This window comes from Mchenga conophoros, linkage group LG4 (assembly GCF_057382185.1).
Source record: "Mchenga conophoros isolate Kocher_MC1m ecotype Shallow Benthic linkage group LG4, M_conophoros_male_GT1.1, whole genome shotgun sequence".
Classification (NCBI taxonomy): domain Eukaryota; kingdom Metazoa; phylum Chordata; class Actinopteri; order Cichliformes; family Cichlidae; genus Mchenga; species Mchenga conophoros.
Window position 1 is genome coordinate 23,128,453 of NC_140529.1, and position 13,735 is coordinate 23,142,187.

Genomic DNA, 13,735 nt, shown 5'->3' on the forward strand with positions numbered 1-13,735 from the left:
ACCCATAGAAACACTTATCACATGCACTAAGTGTTTCAATAAGAAAGTGATTGGTACCACTGCAATAAAGTAATCTTAAATATATCACTTCACCATCAGCACCTATGTAAGGTCTAGTTTCTAAGAGCTCCACCTCAGGGACTACACTCAAATACAAAAATAAAAGTTTTAAAATGCGCAAGGGAAGGGGCGGGGAGTGAGAAGAGAAACGCAGGGAAGGGGCGGAGAGTGGGAAGAGAAACGCAGGGGAAGGGGCGGGGAGTGGGAAGAGAAACGCAGGAAAGGGGCGGGGAATGGGAAGAGAAACGCAGGAAAGGGGCGGGGAGTGGGAAGAGAAACGCAGGAAAGGGGCGGGGAGTGGGAAGAGAAACGCAGGGAAGGGGCAGGAAGTGGGAAGAGAAACGCAGGAAAGGGGTGGGGAGTGGGAAGAGAAAAGCAGGGGAAGGGGCAGGGAGTGGGAAGAGAAACGCAGGAAAGGGGCGGGGAGTGGGAAGAGAAACGCAGGAAAGGGGCGGGGAGTGGGAAGAGAAACGCAGGGAAGGGGCAGGAAGTGGGAAGAGAAACGCAGGAAAGGGGCGGGGAGTGGGAAGAGAAAAGCAGGGGATGGGAAATAGAGGGGCAGGGAAGGGGCGGAGAGTGGGAAGAGAGACGCAATTCATCTCATGTAAACAATAACGTGGCGCACAGCGTGACGTGAAAAAAGTCACATACCTTTGACGTTGCCTGACGAACTCTGTATTCCTCGTCCACACGTAAACGCAAAAAAGGAGTTTTAAAAAAATCTCAGTTTTCAGTGATTCCAAACGCCGTTTACGTGTGGACGAAACAGCTGCGTTTTCAAAAGTAGGTGCGAACGTAGCGTAAAAGAGTTAGTAGTTTATTTTCTTACTACCTGTAATTTATTGCAGATTACTTGTATTTGCTTAATTGTTTACTAAATGTTTGAGGTGTGAAATAAACTGCAATGGAGCAAAATATGGGTGTGTGTGGTTGCAGGATGTGTTTGAGTGTGCGCTTGCGCGCAAGCATTTTTCTTGTAAAACAAGGGGGGCCTTGCAAAAAAAGTTTGGGAACCACTGAGTTAGGGCAACAAAAGATGCCTGGGACAGTTCAGCCATAACTTAAATCTTTTCCTGCTCATACATGCTTGGAACGATCTTGCCACTAAAGTGGGCGCGAATGGCAGGGCCCTAGAGTGCGACCAATTTGCTCGCAAATGCGACCAAATTTTTCAGTGGTGCGACTAAAAAAAAAAAATTTGGTCGACTGTTCAGGTAACAAAACAAATAAAAAATCTCTGCAACTCTCCGTGTGGTGAACAACAGACACACATTTTGCCCCTATCGTGGACTAAACCAATCAGAGATAGTCAGGGGCGGGACCTCTCTGATTGGCCGTGGTCCAGTTGAAAGTGCAGGTGGAAGAGAGAGGTGAGTAGTTTGAATAAAGCGATATCGATTCATTAACGGATTCCACACAAAGACGTAAACACAGAGCGGACCCGACGCATCAGAATCAGCTTTGTCTTTCTCGGCTTTCTCACCCAACGGCCCATAGACGGATACACTGTCGGAGCTTAGCGATTCTGATGACACCACGATAAAAATTACACTTCATACACTCTCTGTGTGTACTTCAAGAACAGTTTCCCATCTCAAAGCTGTTTTCTCCTTCATGTTTTTCTGTGTTTTATTCTCAGTTACTTTCACTCAAAGGCATCTGCTGTGATGTTCACAATTCTGATGAAGTCTCATGTGTATCAGTACTGATAAATGATCAGAGTTATAATATTTCTGACTGTCTGAGGCTAAAGTGAATCAAATCAGGACTTTGAGAACCGGAATCGAATGGATTATAGAAATCAGTGATGATACCCAGCCCCAGTGAGCAGCCTACGCCCGACAGAAGTGGATGTAGCTGTGGGTAATAAGAAAAGATGAAAAGAACGATTGATAACTTTTTTGTTAAGGCCTGAACCGTCTGAAATGCACTGCCCAAGTGTCCCCTCTCCCCAATGCCTTTCAGCAACAGACAGCAGCAAACAGGTCGTCAGAGGAGGCCAAGATGATGATTAAGTTTAACATTTTCTACAATATTGACAAAGCACTTTAAGCACAAGTTTGTTAGTTAATAATTTAGAAATGAATATTGTCTGTATGGACTTACCCCCCAAAGAAAGTGCACATGTAAAACTGCAGTGATAAGCGATGTGGTTGAAAAATTTGAGTGCGCCTAACTTTTGTGCCGGTACGCCTAAATTTTTTAAGTTAGGTGTACCGGTGCGCCCATGTCAAAAAGTTAGTCTAGAGCCCTGAATGGGATATCATAGCGTGGCTCAAGCACGTTCATCATAGTTTAAACCCCTTGTTTTGCACAACGGAATACGGCCTCCCGTCTGCAGCTAAACACACCAATAGCTTTTGTAATAGCTTTAGCCCGGTCGGATTGGGCAGCAAAGGGCTGCTTAAATTCCGCAAACTCCTCTGCTCCTCCACTTGGACCGCTAGCGCTGGCCATAACTATCGCTGGCCATAACTATCGCTTGACAGACCCACCACGTGCACCATACACATACTTTTTTTTCTTCTTTTTCGAATCTTCGGATCACGTGCGCGCTGAACCGTGGAGTGGGATCAGTTCGGATTACGAATAAACCGTGATCCAGTGCACCACTACTCTCTTGCTCTCTGTCCTGCCAGGCCCTCTTATTGGCCTCTGTGACCTCCTTAGTGATCAGGAGGGGGTGTAGTCTCCCCAGGACACAATAAAACATGCAATAAAATATAAGAACAAAACACTGTACATTATTAAAATATTGAAACTAAAAAAACACATGCACATGCAACACATGCAAAATAAAAACACTTAGGTGAACTTGTCCATTTCACCCCGTGACATAAACAAAGAAATTGTCTGTGTGGTGGCTGACGGGAGTAAAAGTGACTCGTGAGATAATTAACCAAGAGTTTTTGAATTGCCTTTTTTATAACGTGGCCTACCCTTTTTAGTTTTGTCAATATTGTAAATACTGAAAAGTGTTATTGTAGGTGTTGGGTCTGCACTTCAGCAGGCCCGCTAGTTCAGACTTATTCCTGTGAACAAAGCAAGACAGCTCAACCAGTTTTACTCGCTAGCAAGGGGAGGATCTCAGAGCAGCACCTCTGCCTTCAGTCTCAGACCACTCCAAAAACCCAGCTTCCCCTGCAGCCTTTTATTCTGTGACACACAGTTTATGCAAACACACATTATAAACCCCCCCCCCCTATGGTGCATCATAAAACTAGGGCACTGAGTGTGTGTGTGTGTGTGTATGCATATGCAATCGTGTGTGCGTATATGCATGTGCACGTGAGTGAGTGTTGTGTGGATGTGGGTGTTTTTGTGTGACTTCCTGCTGATCACAAAGGGTCATCTCCCCTCACCCTTTATATGGCACAGGTGCAAGCACAGGTGAGGACATAAAGGGCAAGAAGTAAAACATCCTCACTAAATAAGGACATCCAGAACCTTACATGCAATGTCTGCAGTTAAACACTATAACTAATTACCTCCCCCACCATTGAGCCCGGGGAGGAGGACAGAAACAGAAGAATGTCTTTGATCATACAGTTTAAGGCAAGGCTTACAAATTTAAGTACAATATTGGCAACATGTAACAATTTCAACCTAACAGTTGGGCTTGAATATATTTGATATAGGCCACCCAATTAAGGTAAATATTATGTTTTTAGTTGTTAGAAGAATCTGATGAGCGATATTTAATTTTTTGTTGTTTTGTTTTTCTGGTTTCCCCCTGAGGGATTGCCACCTTAACGTTGTCAGGGGCTTGCATCCCTCAGTGACTCTAAAAGCTAAACTAGCAGAAGCTTAGCCTTCAGGTGGGACACCCAAGTTGATCATGTCTTAGGATAGTGGCCTAACAAAGTGTAATCAGCTGAGACTGAAGAAGTCACTTGGATGAGAGACAAAACGTTTCTCCCACAAAACGCTACGTCCAGATGAACAGAATCAACTTTTGGAGATAGAGTTATGAACCTTTCACATGCCATGCTAGATTAGCAACATTTGTCTGCTCAAATATAAATATGCATAATAATAATTAAATTTTAAATAGACAAAAAAACCCAACAATGTAACAATGAAATTAATATTTTACCTACATCCTCAACTTGTATAACACATCTATGTCCACATGACAATTATGACCCAAGAATGTGTTTATAGTTTAAGTATCCATGTGGACTGTCTTTTATAATAGATGATGAACTCTCCACCTAAACTAACTCAGTCAGTGCCTTGTGTCTCAGATATTTCTCCAAGCAGTAGATAGCAATGGGATCTCTGTCTGCATCAAACTTATTTGCAAAAAGGTGATGCTGTTCAATCAACCACTGCAGGTCTCCAGCACCATACACACATACTGATTTGACATGGTGGCCTTTACATTCTGGGTATACTGCTTGCAGGGAACCCTCTGACCCCTCGTGCCACTGCCACTTGACCATCCGGGCAATTGCATTCATGTCCGTCATGTCGAATTTACGGTTGGGCCATGTTGAGCCAGGAACACCAGGTATTCGTTGTATTGTTGCCCACAGAAACTCATCAGGACTGTAGGTGTCTTTGGCCCACTCAATGAGGGCCTGTATTCGCTTGTCTTCAAACACACTGCGAACGTAACCTCGGTTGACCACAATATAGGCATTTCCTGATAGTATGGGCAGATTGAAGGGAGCTGGATCCTTTGTTTTTCCTATTGGCTGGGACAATTGAAAAGTTAATATGATGGTGAAGTTTTTTACAATAGCAAGGTGAATTGATTAATAGCTACATGATACAATGTAAAAAATCTCCAAATGAAGTACCTGGACTTTTCCATCAACTACTCGGTGAGCATTAGACACTCTTCCCTTCTTTCCTTGAGGCATTTCCTCTGACTCCAAACTGTTACCTCCTTTTAGTGCACGCAAAGCTTGCACAATTTCCAAGTTAGTTTTTAGAGGGAAATCCTGACCACAGAGGTTGATGAAGTATTTCCATGTTGTACTGGTATTATAGAGATCAGCCATGCAGTTAAGATCAGCCTGGACACGTGTCCAGCCAGTGTAGACCACATTCATAGCTTCGCTGACCATGAACACATTTGAGAAACAGGAAGTAATGGCTTTGATGGCAGCAAAGACTGAGGCCTGTGCTTTTTTGTCCACATGGACACAATAAATATTTTGAGGTGCGTAAATAGCTCGCAGTAGTCGCTCAAAGTTCTGCACCTATGGATAAAAATAATTTAGTTTTCTTTGTGAAATGTTTTTGCTGGAACTGTACTGTACTAATGACTTAATGGACAACAATGTTTGATATATATATATATATATATATATATATATATATATATATATATATATATATATATATATATATGCGTTGTTATGGGTTAACTGTCCGTTGTTATGGGTTAACTGTCCGTTGCCATGGGTTACCGGTCCGTTGCCATGGTAACCGGTCCGTTGCCATGGGTTACTTGACCGTTGCCATGGGTTAACTGTCCGTTGTCATGCGTTAACTGTCCGTTGCCATGCGTTTACATGTGTTGTTATGGGTTAACTGTCCGTTGCCATGCGTTTACATGCGTTGTTATGGGTTAACTGTCCGTTGCCATGCGTTTACATGCGTTGTTATGGGTTAACTGTCCGTTGCCATGCGTTTACATGCGTTGTTATGGGTTAACTGTCCGTTGCCATGCGTTTACATGCGTTGTTATGGGTTAACTGTCCGTTGCCATGGGTTATATGACCGTTGCCATGGGTTAACTGTCCGTTGCCATGCGTTAACATGCGTTGTTATGGGTTAACTGTCCGTTGCCATGCGTTTACATGCGTTGTTATGGGTTAACTGTCCGTTGCCATGGGTTATATGACCGTTGCCATGGGTTAACTGTCCGTTGCCATGCGTTTACATGCGTTGTTATGGGTTAACTGTCCGTTGCCATGCGTTTACATGCGTTGTTATGGGTTAACTGTCCGTTGCCATGCGTTTACATGCGTTGTTATGGGTTAACTGTCCGTTGCCATGGGTTACCGGTCCGTTGCCATGGTAACCGGTCCGTTGCCATTGTAACCGGTCCGTTGCCATGGTAACCGGTCCGTTGCCATGGGTTACCTGACCGTTGCCATGGGTTAACTGTCCGTTGCCATGCGTTAACTGTCCGTTGCCATGGGTTATATGACCGTTGCCATGGGTTAACTGTCCGTTGCCATGCGTTAACTGTCCGTTGCCATGCGTTTACATGCGTTGTTATGGGTTAACTGTCCGTTGCCATGCGTTTACATGCGTTGTTATGAGTTAACTGTCCGTTGCCATGTTAATGCAACGGACAGTTAACGGACAGTTGTACTATATATATATATATATATATATATATATATATATATATATATATATATATATATATATATATATATATATATATATAAGATAGATGTGTGTGTGTGTAGAAAATTTTGAAATTTAAAATGTAAACAATCCAAATGTAAGCACCGTTTACATCTACTGCAAAGATTTGCAGTAAAATTTTATTATACAAAATACATACCTTGTGATGGACAACCATAGAGTAAGCCAGAGGAAAGTCCTCTTCTTCCTTGCTTAACGGGAATGTTATGTATTTCCTACTTTTTTGGAATTTCCTGTAAATTCACAGTTTTGAAGAAGTAACGTTGCTTTTAAAAGTCCATATATTAAAATCATGACCAAGAGTTAAAGAGTTACTGAAAGCTGCCATTTAGAGCAACAAACCTGCAGTCTTGGGTTGCATTGATGTAATACTCATCAGGGATCTGAATAACCTTCTGGAAGTTGTTGGTGATGGTCAGTAATTTGGCTTGCAGCAATGCCTCCTTCTCTCCCTGCAGGATTGCTGAGCAGTTGCAAACTTTCTCTGGGCTCTCATCTTCATCGGTATAAACTAGCCATTGATACTTGAGGATGTAGGCAGGACTTTCGCCTGTTTTTAGCTGACTAAGTAGGAAAAGTATCCATAGTGATCCCAGTACAGCACTGAACTTGAATAATTGTAGCCAGCAGCCTCGTTTTAAATATCGCATTATTTACAGTAAGTAGAAAATCTCAAATACAATAATAGTAAAGCTTGTGATAGCTGCTAAAAATGTCTGTCAGACACCTGTGAAACAACAAAATAATAATGATTAATGTTTGTTCCTTTCATGAAGGTATGCAAATCAGTCCATCCATTACTGCACCTGGAACCAAGCAATAATGTGAGTAAGGAAAACATACACAGACACACTTTTTTTTTCATGTGAAACGCTACTTCTTTTTGGAACTTTAGAACAAAATATTCATATGTTGGACTGAAATGCAAAGCAACACTACATGTTTGGAAATCTCTGTCGTTTAACATCGTAAATCTGAGTGGATTCACTTGAATCCACGTTTTTTTTTGTCTTCCATGTTACAGTGGGGCAAAAAAGTATTTAGTCAGCCACCGATTGTGCAAGTTCCCCCACTTAAAATGATGACAGAGGTCAGTAATTTGCACCAGAGGTACACTTCAACTGTGAGAGACAGAATGTGGAAAAAAAAAAAAAATCCATGAATCCACATGGTAGGATTTGTAAAGAATTTATTCGTAAATTAGGGTGGAAAATAAGTATTTGGTCACCTCAAACAAGGAAGATCTCTGGCTCTCACAGACCTGTAACGTCTTCTGTAAGAAGCTTTTCTGTCCCCCACTCGTTACCTGTATGAATGGCACCTGTTTGAACTCATCATCTGTATAAAAGACACCTGTCCACAGCCTCAAACAGTCAGACTCCAAACGCCGCCATGGCCAAGACCAAAGAGCTTTCGAAGGACACCAGGAAAAGTATTGTAGACCTGCACCAGACTGGGAAGAGTGAATCTGCAATAGGCAAGCAGCTTGGTGTGAAAAAATCAACTGTGGGAGCAATCATCAGAAAATGGAAGACATACAAGACCACTGATAATCTCCCTCGATCTGGGGCTCCACGCAAGATCTCATCCCGTGGGGTCAAAATGATCATGAGAACGGTGAGCAAAGATCCCAGAACCACACAGGGGGACCTGGTGAATGACCTGCAGAGAGCTGGGACCAAAGTAACAAAGGTCACCATCAGTAACACACTACAACGGCAGGGAATCAAATCCCGCAGTGCCAGACGTGTTCCGCTGCTGAAGCCAGTGCATGTCCAGGCCCGTCTGAAGTTTGCCAGAGAGCACATGGATGATACAGCAGAGGATTGGGAGAATGTCATGTGGTCAGATGAAACCAAAGTAGAACTTTTTGGTATAAACTCAACTCGTCGTGTTTGGAGGAAGAAGAATACTGAGTTGCATCCCAAGAACACCATACCTACTGTGAAGCATGGGGGTGGAAACATCATGCTATGGGGCTGTTTTTCTGCCAAGGGGACAGGACGACTGATCCGTGTTAAGGACAGAATGAATGGGGCCATGTATCGTGAGATTTTGAGCCAAAACCTCCTTCCATCAGTGAGAACTTTGAAGATGAAACGAGGCTGGGTCTTCCAACATGACAATGATCCAAAACACACTGCCCGGGCAACAAAGGAGTGGCTCCGTAAGAAGCATTTGAAAGTCCTGGAGTGGCCTAGCCAGTCTCCAGACCTCAACCCCATAGAAAATCTGTGGCGGGAGTTGAAAGTCCGTGTTGCTCGGCGACAGCCCCAAAACATCACTGTTCTCGAGAAGATCTGCATGGAGGAATGGGCCAAAATACCAGCTACTGTGTGTGCAAACCTGGTAAAGACCTATAGTAAACGTTTGACCTCTGTTATTGCCAACAAAGGTTATGTTACAAAGTATTGAGTGAGGCAAATCTGAACACATCCTGTCAGCATTTTTCAGATGAATACATTTAAGTAAACAACTTAGTTTCACACTTTAGGATCTGTAGCCATTACAAGAGTTATAGAGCATTTTGGGGATTGCACAGGCATCGGTTTTCTATTGCCCATTTGCGGGGAGTAAGCGCGCCCCCCATTTGCGAGGTGTGCCCACTGCTTGCTCCACAGGGTGGAGACCAACAGAGAAGGGCGGGGGATTCTCTGGCTTCTGGATTCATCTGATAACCAGCTCGCAAAAAAAAAACGAAATAAAAACAAACCAACAAACACAAAAACAGAAGATATTATGACACAGCCTTTCAATTTGCACCGATGTGTTTTCCAAATTCTATCATACACATATATGCAAAAAGTGAGCGCGAGGGTCCTCGGTGCACCTGCTTGCTGCTGTGTTGAAGTCTCTCACACGCACGCACGCACGCACGCACGCACGCACGCACGCACGCACACACACACACACACACACACACACACACACACACACACACACACACATTGTTTTAATCACTTTCTGTCCTGTGCTTGAAGTTTGATTTAGGCTTCTGCAGGAAATCTATGTCCTTTTAACCCTATGTTCCAACCTTCCACGCCATTCAAGTGTAATTATATTTCATGGGAGGTGCACATCAGGTCACGTGGAAGGTTATGGTGTAGATTTCAGGGATTTTTCTCATCATGAATGTATTAATGTAACACTTCCAGCTCTTCAAGAATCACAGACGCTCAGAAGGGTTGGCTTTTCACAGTTTACTTCTGCAGAAGACATAAAACACATTCAACAGGTGTCTTCTGGTGGTACCGGCAATTGTAGCTCCCTCACAGTGCAAGCGCGCGCTGTCTTAACAGACTTACAATTAACTTTTTAATAAAGAAAAGGTGGAAAATAATAATTTCTCCCATTTTACAGTCTGTCATACTGAGCTTGTATACAAAAGAAATCTTATGACTAATAAAATACATTCCACAATCGTATAAAACAAAATAACAGGATAAACATAAATACCACCGACTAAACATTTCCCTCTAGTGGACAAATTAACAATAGCGCATTACATCTTCACTTGCTTGTGCTTTACAGACAAAATGGCTGTTAACAAGCTCACATACCTGCAGAAGACATAAAACACATTCAACAGGTGTCTTCTGGTGGTACCGGCAATTGTAGCTCCTACAATGTAAAGCAACATCACAAAAAGCACAGAAAAACGGTAAATCCAAACACATTTCCTGCTATGCGCAGCAACCACTAGGGGGCTGACAAAGACTAACTGCCAAAGAGCATAAATACGGCAGAAACACTATTTAACAGCAACCCGCCTTTGTTTCAGTTACACAGAAACTTTCTAATATCAATATGAACCTATATACATCGACATATATAACTTATGTAACAACATTCACACCAGAAACCATAAAAATGCCAGAGCCTTTCATTACCGGACTTACCCTCACAGTGCAAGCGCGCGCTGTGAGGAGCGGAAGCCTTAGCAGCTTCTAAACGTTAGGGTGAGATCCGGTTTCTGGGTTTTCAAAATAAAATACAATTTAAAAAAAAAAAAGATAAAATTCACACTTAAAATGATAATTAAGAACAGGTAAGTGCATGTTTTTCATATGTATTATTAACTCTGTTACACTAATGCAGTTTAAAATGCTCTGCACAAACACCTTTAGACTCTTTTAGGCCACAGTAACGTGATGCCAGCCAGAAAACAAGTGTTCCAGTATGTGTTTCTTGTGTTTTTGTGGGTTTTTTTTCTCTTCTTTGGTTCTTCAGTTGTATTTTAAAGATTCAAGGACAGGGGCAGGTTAGCTGAGAGTAAATGCTGTGCTACATTCATATCGCCCTACACATTAATGTCAAATAAATTAGATTAAGATTTGCAAGCTTAGCAAAATTAAGGCTATAAATGATCCATAATGCAGCTCTGCATTTCAAACCTGTCAGAGAACAATCGGGGTACATTTAATACATATAATTAATCGTCTTTTCCTTTCTTTTTTTTAGGCTTGCTTTATATATTATACTTCATATTAAAGATTGACAATCCAAAATATATTACTTTTAATTAAGCCTTTCTTCTCTGCGGGCTCTTTTGAAACACACAGAGTTGGTGTTTAGTTTGGTGTTTACTTTAACACAATCTGCCGCATGCGTGTGTTTGTGTGTGTGTGTGAGACCCTTAACATTAATTTCCTGTTTAAATTAAACGGATCAGAGTCATGAGCTTAATGGGCACGCTCTCTTTACGTTTCTGTCTCGTTGTCATCTTATCTTTAATGCTGTTGTGTACTGTTGAAAACACGCAGTTCTTTGAATCTTTGGGCTGAAGGAAGGACACTACTCGGTGTATATATGCTCAATCAACAATCATTTATTTCGGTACAAATCACAATAAGAGCATTACAACGTCCGGACGGGAGAGATGCCTGCAGAGGTTCGACAGCATGTCTCAAAATGGTGGCAACTTTCACAGACTTTTATAGCTAATCCCAGCCCCCCTCTTTGTCATAAAAGCTGCATCTTCACATGTTTTTCTAATTCTTAGTGAGCCTGGCTCCTGACCTTGCCTCCCTGTCTTTCTGTGTGAAACTGGAAGGGGGGGTAAAGAATGTGGTTTTATCTCTTCTGCCCAGACACCTAGTCTCCCTCTTATGGCCTTCTTCACATGATTCAGCAGTAAAACATTCTCAAGAAAACAGTGTCAGACATTCACAGCTGATCAAGGATACAGAGTAATGCACATTTTGTCTAATGAACTACAAATGATTATGTTTCTTTTATTCAAGAGTATAATAGAGACTAAACTACATACATAGCACACCATTAGAACTAAAGGATAATATATGGCCTGCAGCTGTTAAGCTAATTTACTACCTTGACTACTGGTCATAAAATGGCATATGTTTAACTACTAGTCTTTAACAGTACACGTTCTGTTATTTTTACAGCCTTTGCCCTTTATTTTCGCCCTCGTGACCCCCCTGCTGTGAGTTTTATAGTAATGCACAAAGCTGACAGGTGAATGGATAGTTCTATAGAATAAAACACAAAAGCGGCTAAATAATCACCTACCATGGAAAATGCAGACAAAAGACGGCCAAGCGTCATTTCTCCAAATAACATGTTGTGTTTGTCTAAGCGAGACAGTCACTGGGTGTCACGTACGTTCACACAAATACACAAACGCATGACCTGCTGTCATCTATAACATAATCTGAAGATCCCACTTCCTCTTCCTCACATTTAATCTGATGACTGCTGGTGTCTCGTTTTTGTTGCAGTGATGATCGATTGATTAGTAAGAATGTGCAACTTTATGATTGGATCCCAAAAAACTAGTCATCACACACAGTACTGTGTAAAAGTCTTGAGCCACCCATTATTCTTTATGTCTTGGCAGGTGGATGATTTATTGAAACATACATGGATATACATATACAGCATATACAGTAAAAACAGAGCTTGTACTATTCTAACGAGCTTCAGAGTGAATATTAAGTATGAGTGCCTTTATTCTTCAGCTCTATGTCAGCTCTGTGAGGATCTTCAGGATCAGTTCTCCAGGGTTCATGAAGGATGTTCAAAGCTCTTCTTTGGATGTTTCTGCCTTTTGTTCTGTTCTCTGTCATAATGATCTCACAGAGATCTGGCTCTGGGGAGGCCCATCCATCACTGATAGTGTTCCTCTATATGTTCTTCTATCCAGGTATGATTTAATTATTAGCAGATGGGTTCCAGAAGGTGGATCAAACTGATTGTATTTTTCTTCCTTCATAATTCATCTGTTTATCAAAGATCTCCAACATCACAGACTGACCTGCAGCTGAGACCATGACAGAGCAATCTGTCTGAGAGACTGCAGTCAGTCCAAATTGGGCTGCAACTGTTTGGAGATGGGTTGCCTCCCACCAGACAATCTGTGCAGTTACTCTGCAGTCAAAAGACGCTGAGGGTGTTACACGATCAACATCTGGGCCTTTAGTTGGTTTAGTTGGTTGCTGGAACTACTTGCAGTTCGTCATCAAACAAAAAAGAAAATTCAGTGTAATCACGGGACAACCACAGATTTATCTTTCCCTCGTCACAAGGAGGTTGTCATCCTATTTTTACTCTAATCCAGGGGTGGGGGACTCTAAATTGCGTCCTCAACATGTCTTGAAGTTCTCCAGAGGCCTGGTAATGAACTGATCATTTGATTCCGGTGTGTTGACCCAGGGTGATATCTAAAACCTGCAGGAGACGGGGCCTTGACCCCTGCTCTAGTCCAATATGATAAAAGCTAGCTTGGCTCGTACTAACTGCTAAATGGAAGGAATCCGGTCTTTGGGTGATGACGTGATGAATCCTGCTTCCGGGCCCAAACTACTCTGTGTTTAATAAGGCTTTTGTGTTTTTTACATGTTTTAATGCTTTGTATCTTGTTCTATTTAATCTCAACAAGCCCTAAAAACAGTCAGTGATCACTGTCGGCCCATGCAGCAGTATATTAATAACTAATCTGGTATTGTGGATGGATTATCTCAGCTGTTCTCCCGACTGAAGTTCGGTCCGTTTACAGCATCCTGCCATGCGATTGCATTTGTCCCGAACCTTCGGGAACACTCACGTTAACTTTGAGTGGAAAAAAGTTAGCGTTCATCGTCTAGCTTCAGTTTATATTATGCTAACATATCTGTGTCGCTAGCGATCAAGTAGCACATCATTATATACCAGCTAACCCAATTTCAGTAATCCTACAAACGTCACTGCTGTTTAGTTTCCTGTCTTTATTTATGTTGGAAGTGATAGCAGAGCTGTACGTTTTAATTTGTTTTGCAAATCTCTC

General features: G+C 42.1%; 1 protein-coding gene across 1 annotated transcript; it reads right to left on the minus strand.

Moving 5' to 3' along the window:
- Positions 1–3,120: 3,120 nt before the first annotated feature.
- Positions 3,121–10,562, minus strand: LOC146576067 (beta-1,3-galactosyl-O-glycosyl-glycoprotein beta-1,6-N-acetylglucosaminyltransferase-like). The gene is made up of 5 exons (XM_085271088.1): positions 10,014–10,562; positions 6,796–7,180; positions 6,593–6,686; positions 4,866–5,270; positions 3,121–4,760 (listed from the first exon to the last, which is right to left on the minus strand). The coding sequence occupies exons 2-5, from the start codon at positions 7,101–7,103 to the stop codon at positions 4,275–4,277; spliced, it is 1,293 nt and encodes a 430-aa protein (XP_085127214.1). The 5' UTR covers positions 7,104–7,180; positions 10,014–10,562; the 3' UTR covers positions 3,121–4,274.
- Between the last annotated feature and the right edge of the window lie 3,173 nt (positions 10,563–13,735).